At 38.5% G+C, this 6,000-nt stretch overlaps 1 protein-coding gene across 3 annotated transcripts in view; it reads left to right on the top strand.

Annotated features, from left to right (window-relative positions):
• EGF (epidermal growth factor) overlaps positions 1 to 5,629 on the top strand; it is a 93,315-nt gene extending 87,686 nt beyond the window's left edge. For all 3 annotated transcript variants that reach the window (XM_041758096.1, XM_041758097.1, XM_041758098.1), the window contains 2 exons: positions 2,768 to 2,873; positions 4,778 to 5,629. In XM_041758096.1, coding sequence (XP_041614030.1) covers positions 2,768 to 2,873; positions 4,778 to 5,013 — 342 coding nt within the window. In that variant the 3' untranslated portion in view covers positions 5,014 to 5,629. The remainder of the gene's footprint in view (positions 1 to 2,767; positions 2,874 to 4,777) is intronic.
• Positions 5,630 to 6,000: the final 371 nt, after the last annotated feature.

Consider the following 6,000-nt stretch of genomic DNA (forward strand, 5'->3'; position numbering starts at 1 on the left):
AAGTACATGAAGCAAGAAATTGGCTTCATGTAGATCCCAGTTAATTTTTTCTCATAATTTTCTTCTATCCTGTAACTTCTTCTTCTAACTTGTATTTTTGTGAATTATGTAAAAAGTCTTTCCCAATTTTTAGGTAATCTCTTTCAAATTGTTTTCTTAAAAGCCCAAGACTATGCTCTACTTTTCTTTCTTTTATCTTCTGGTTTCGCATTGTAGCTGTTTGTTTGTTCGTTTGTTTATTCATTTCTTTGAAACACAGCTGATGCTCTAATTTTCTTAATATTTTTTTTCTTCACATACATTTTAAATCTCTAAATTTCAGCAGCAAAATAGTTGCCAGGTATAGCAAATAAAAATACAGGACCCTAGATAAGTTCATACTTACAGTGAATGTTCAAATTAAAATTCAAATTTAATTGGGTGTCTTATATTTTATCTGGCAAACGTATACATTTTCCAAAAAGCATAGTGATTGGGAAGTTCAAAATGCTTCATAAATCATCCACTTCAGTAACTGATCTTGAAACCGTATAGGGCAAGCTTAGATAGGCTAAGCTTCCTTGAAACTGTTGGAATTTCCATTTCCAGACACCTGTCAGAGACAACTTGAGTGGTTCAGTGTGTACTGCTGGTATTATTGGGGGCATATATTGCAGAAGAGGCTGGTCTAATACGTGGCAGATCCATTGGGGGATTGAAACCTGTGGGCAAATAGGGAAAAGGTTATTAGGGGATGTTTTGGAGGGGCAGAGGCAACATTTGTCTCCTTCCCACACCTCCCCCACTCCCCTGCCCCCACCATACTCTTTCCCAGAGAATAGCTTTCCTGTGGCCATGCTTTTGCTCAACAGGTCATCATGATCCTGCCTCTTATAGGCATTCAGTGTATACTTGTTTTCTGGCTACAACTTAAAATACAAAAATAAAACAAGAAATGTGAAGTCTAGCCTTACACTCCTACTAATTGGTTGTCTGAATCTTCAGTAGGTTACTTATCCCCTGTTTCCTCTTCAGGACACTGAGGGGTGTGGATTAGATGACCTCTGAGATTCCTTCTGTATCTTCAGATCCCTAAGTGTGTGCTTCTTGGTGGGCTTACCTCTAGAACATCCTCAGTTCTTTGAGTGCTGTGAGTTCTTTGAGCTGTGTGGACTTCTGACTGACCTGTATTGCACCTGTTGGGCTCTATGGCGTTTCATTCAGGTTTTGAGTAGCAACTTTAATTCATGTTAAATCATTGGAAAAGAAGGAGAAACCATCTGTATCTAGTTTTTAAAAAAATCAAAAACACTTGCCACTGTCATTAGCAGCTTGTTGGCTCCAAGCTGTGGGAGGAGGCCTCGGGCTGCTGAGCTCAGCCCCCCAACCCATCATAACTGTCCACTCTAATTGTCATTGACACCAGCTGCTGCTACAGATCTCAGTGGGAGCAGGAGAGAGCTGAGCCTCTGAGATGGCAGGAGAAGCAGCAAAACGGAATTTGGTTCCATCAGCTGCTTTTCTCATCTCATCCCAGAATCTGAGGACCTATGTTCTTCTGGGCAGACAAACATGTGGCTGGAAAATTTGCAGTGCAGAGGGGCTGGCTATAGATTTTAGTCAGAAATAATGGCGTATGCCCTTAAACAATGGATCGTGTAACAATTTTGCAATATGTCACTGCAGAGACCATTAATGAAGAGAAAGCAATGAAGGATAATTAGCATTGTGGAAAATAAGAAAATGGAAACACGTGTTCATGGGATTCGCCAACATTTCTCTCCCTAATTGACTCCAGTCGTTGTGCTTCCTACACTTTTCTCAAAGAGAAATATGAGCAGGGAGGGTTTTGTTGGTTTTTTTCGATTCCCTTTTCCTTATTTTATTTCTGAGTTATGGACTCTTCCTGTGGAGGGTCCATTTCTGAACCAACAGAGAGCATGATCAGCTAAAATCTTGGGGGCAGTCCCCCTTACTGATGGGTGAGGAAGGACTTTTGCAAATTGCATTATTTGTCCTAAGGCATGAGATAACTTATTTTCTTTCATTTTAGCATTGACCTATTTTCTTTCATCGATCTATTTTAATACCTAATCCATCTAGTGTGAATGTGAGCCAGTGGACTCTGGTCAGCCTACACTCCAAGTGCCCAATCAATTGTGGGTAATACAATAAGGACAAAAATAATAATTTTTTTGACCAAAGAGAAATGCTGAATCTTTCTGGGCCTGCCTTTTAGAATTCTTGTTGCTAAAGTGTTCAACTATGAAAAGGCATTTGGGGGATTCCTGCAAAACAGTAGCTATGCTATTAGTTGTTGTTACCTGCTAATGACCCCAACCTCCTCAGAACTTGGTAGCATGTTTAAATGAATTTTATTAACTAAACAAATACATGTATTTGAAAAATTGGAGTACATACTTATATGAGCTCTTATTTGTCTGGTCTTTGGGCAATGTTTAGAACACTTAGGGATTCTTGGATTGCTTTAAATAAAACAGTGGGACCCTTGGGATCCATGACCCAAAAGTTAGGATTCCAGAATTAGAATAGATCTTCAGTAAAGGCATTGGTAGTGCCTATTTGCCTTAATCAACATAAGGCTCCCAGTTGAAAACTGAATCTTTTATTAGCAAGAGAGATAAATTTGACAGGGCCTTTCTTTCAGCTTCCACCTTCCATATGATGATCACAATGAAGCCATAGACTTTGACTTAATGTGTGTTGAAATCATTGATGAGTTATAGCTATGTCCTCTCCCTCCCTTCCTCCCCTGTATACTCTGCAGTTTGTGGTTATAAAGGAACATCAAAATCTCAGGAATGGAAGTCAACCTATGGCCCTCAAGGATGGTGAGGCAGCAGATGTTAGCCGGTTTTCCTCTCCGGAGCCAGGTGAGTGGCTATCTTTACCTGGATCCTGAGTGTTTTCCTGAATGTGAAATTCTCACAGATGCGCAGATACAATACTTCAACTGTATAAGCTATGTGAGCAGCTGAGCTGTAGTGAAATGCCATAGACCTTTAGAGAAATGTATTTGGATTAGATTCTTATCTTGCACGAGATTACCATGTTCACTCAAAATTCTGGTCACATACCAGTCTGCTAGATCACTTCGAGCAAACACACAATGAGTGACTATTTTGAATTCAGCTGCATTTTTTTAGATCATTCTTGGGGTTAGGGATCTGTACTGGTAGCCATAGGTATAGTTCTGGTGAAATTGTAAATGACTCCAAGAAAACGTGTTCCATGTTCTAGTAGGAAGGTTCCTGTGAATTTAAGTTGTTCTGGGGGGTCTTCCTGGGGATTTGGGAGTGTTTACATCTTATCAAGGGCCAGCCCTCAGCCAAATGCCTGGCCATCTGTGAAGTCCATTCGGGCTACTGGGAGAGGGTCCATAAAAACAACCCAGGTTCTCAGACTACTCTGGAATTCAATCTGCTTCAGGTGGAAATGGAATTAGATACCTTATAATACTTTTGCCAAGAGTTGCATTATGATAAACATCTTGAGCATGGGGCTCAGATATCAATTTTATTTCATAACTCAGAGGACAAGGTTGAACATGTTTGAATCATAAGCTGTTAGAAAGTTTCAGAGAAACTTTGAGCCAACAAAACCAGTTTCTGTGCTGAGGGGGGGTTTCAGCTTTGCTTATATTTTCTGATGTCTGCCCTTTGTGAATATGCTTGTTACTCTCCTCTTCAAATTTCCCTAAAGAGAGAACATAGGATTCTTGTTTTACAAAACTCACTCTGCATCTGTCTCATACATGTATTGCCATGTAACCCAAATTCAGTAGAACGTTTTTTTTTCTTTGGTGAAGGCTTTGGATATTAAGGTACACTTTAGAATTGAATATTAAAACTACAACAATAATATTTTATATATAAACTGTTACCAGGTTTGTTCCCCACTTAATGAAAACGTTGGGCATTTTCAAAAGTTGCTTGGGTTTTGTTGTTATTACCAATGTTATGAGAAAGTAATGGAATATCCTATCATTACATATTGCTTTTTCTTGAGGAGCTAAAATCACATTATTCTTTGTTACAAAAGTAATTCACTGTGGAGGTATATATAATTTTTCCAGTTAATCAGTAGCACAATGATTTGGCCAAGGTATGGTTAAACTCAGAAAAAAACTCAGGATCTGGTTAGCTAAGTGCACAGGAAAAGATTAGAATAGCCTTTTTGCTTATTCTACTGTGGTTTGACTTACTCTCTGTGGGCCATTCATAAAACTGTCTCCCAATCTGAGTGATCACACCCTCTGATCACGGCCAGCTGTCTCATAAATGCACGAGATAAAAGTGCACAAAGAGATCCAAGGTAGGGAAGTAGAATGGAGAATGAGATAAAAGATTGAGATTGGCTCTGAGCCAATTCCTTCTCTGCTCCCGGAAAACCCATAAAAACACAGGTTGTACTAGTGGTGGATCCAAGGAACCATATTCATTGACCTCAACCAACATCAATTGGTGCAGGTTGAGTTAGCACCATGCTATGGGCAAAGTACCATGCTAGGCATGCAAGTGCACCTCAGCTCTGTTCTCAAGTCTCCCAGAAAGGGAGAGAAATGCACAGAGAATGTCAGAAGAATGTCAAGCATGGCCTTTGAATCATCTCATCCAACCAAGACTAATTTTTTAGAAATCGGGTCCAGACAGTCTGAGAATGGATTCATTTTGTGTCTCATCTTTCAGGCCTACTCTCTAATCACTATCATTAGGGCCTCTCTTGCTGGGCATTGTGAATGATGTGAACCCTAAAGTTTCTTATTACTTTTGTATAGGGTCAGTAAAACGGACCTCATGGAGAAATGAACACCAGTTATATAAGGACACAGAGCAAGGCTGCTGCACTCCACCATCCAGTAATAGAGGCACCGGCTCTCAGTCAATGGAGCAGAGCTTTTCTGTCACCTCCTATGAGGCACAGCCCATTGCTTTGGGGGTTGAGAAGCCACAGTCTCTCCTATCAGCTAACCCTTATTGCAACAAAGGGCCCCAGATCCACCACACCAAATGAAGCTGATTCAGTGACAACTGGAATTAAAAGGTCAAAAAGTATAAACTGTATTGATAGACGGTAATATTTCATTTCAAAAAGTAGAGGGAAAATACAGACTTTGGTGCCACAATCTCTTCAACTAATCACCAACCCAGGGTCCTGGAGACAAATATGTAGTTGTGCTTTTGTTTCTTCCTTCAAGCAGTCCCACTGCAGATTTTCAAGTAAGAGCGACTGGGAGAATCACTAGGGAACTCATTAGAAACTGGAACATAGTATTACTCTGTTATCTTCAGTAGTCAATACAGACAGATTTTTTTTTCTCTGCAGCCCCAGAAGAAATTAGGTGAAAGCAGATAACCACACTTGTCTGTTTATATAAGGTAATTCCTTTTATCTGGACAGAATATTTAGCTCAATCTTATAAAAATGATTAGAATATTAAAATTGCTGTTATGATACATTGTAGGTACCTAACCTACCATCGGTGTGGTCCATGCTGTTAATTTCATGGAACGAATTTTTATAAATTGACCAAAAAATGTATTAACTTAGAACCTGATTTCTTTGGAATGAGTTGGCTTATTTTTTCTATTTTAAAATCTTTGAATTAAAATATTTTATTTTTAAAAAATAACTCAAGAGACATCAGTGTTTCTCAAGCTTTACCATTCTTTCTCCATGAAATGTTTTTAATGAAAACGGTAAAATTTTCCTTTCATGTGTTGGCACAGAATTTTTACTTCTTTTCAAATATGAGATTGCAAGCAAATTTTCAGATTTATTTTCATTTTGAACAACGAATATCTTCCAATTATTTAAATAAAATCATCATAAAACATAAACATTTTCTTGTATTCCTGGTTAAGTTATAAATTATACTCTAAGGGATATTAAAGTTGAACCAAAGTGATTTTCCAAGGTGATTGTCAGAGCTTCCTATTGTTAAAGTTCTAAAAATAGTTTTGAAATGTGTTGTTGTAACTTTGTAAAGTAAAACTTCAC

Source organism: Vulpes lagopus, chromosome 6 (genome assembly GCF_018345385.1).
Source record: "Vulpes lagopus strain Blue_001 chromosome 6, ASM1834538v1, whole genome shotgun sequence".
Lineage (NCBI taxonomy): Eukaryota > Metazoa > Chordata > Mammalia > Carnivora > Canidae > Vulpes > Vulpes lagopus.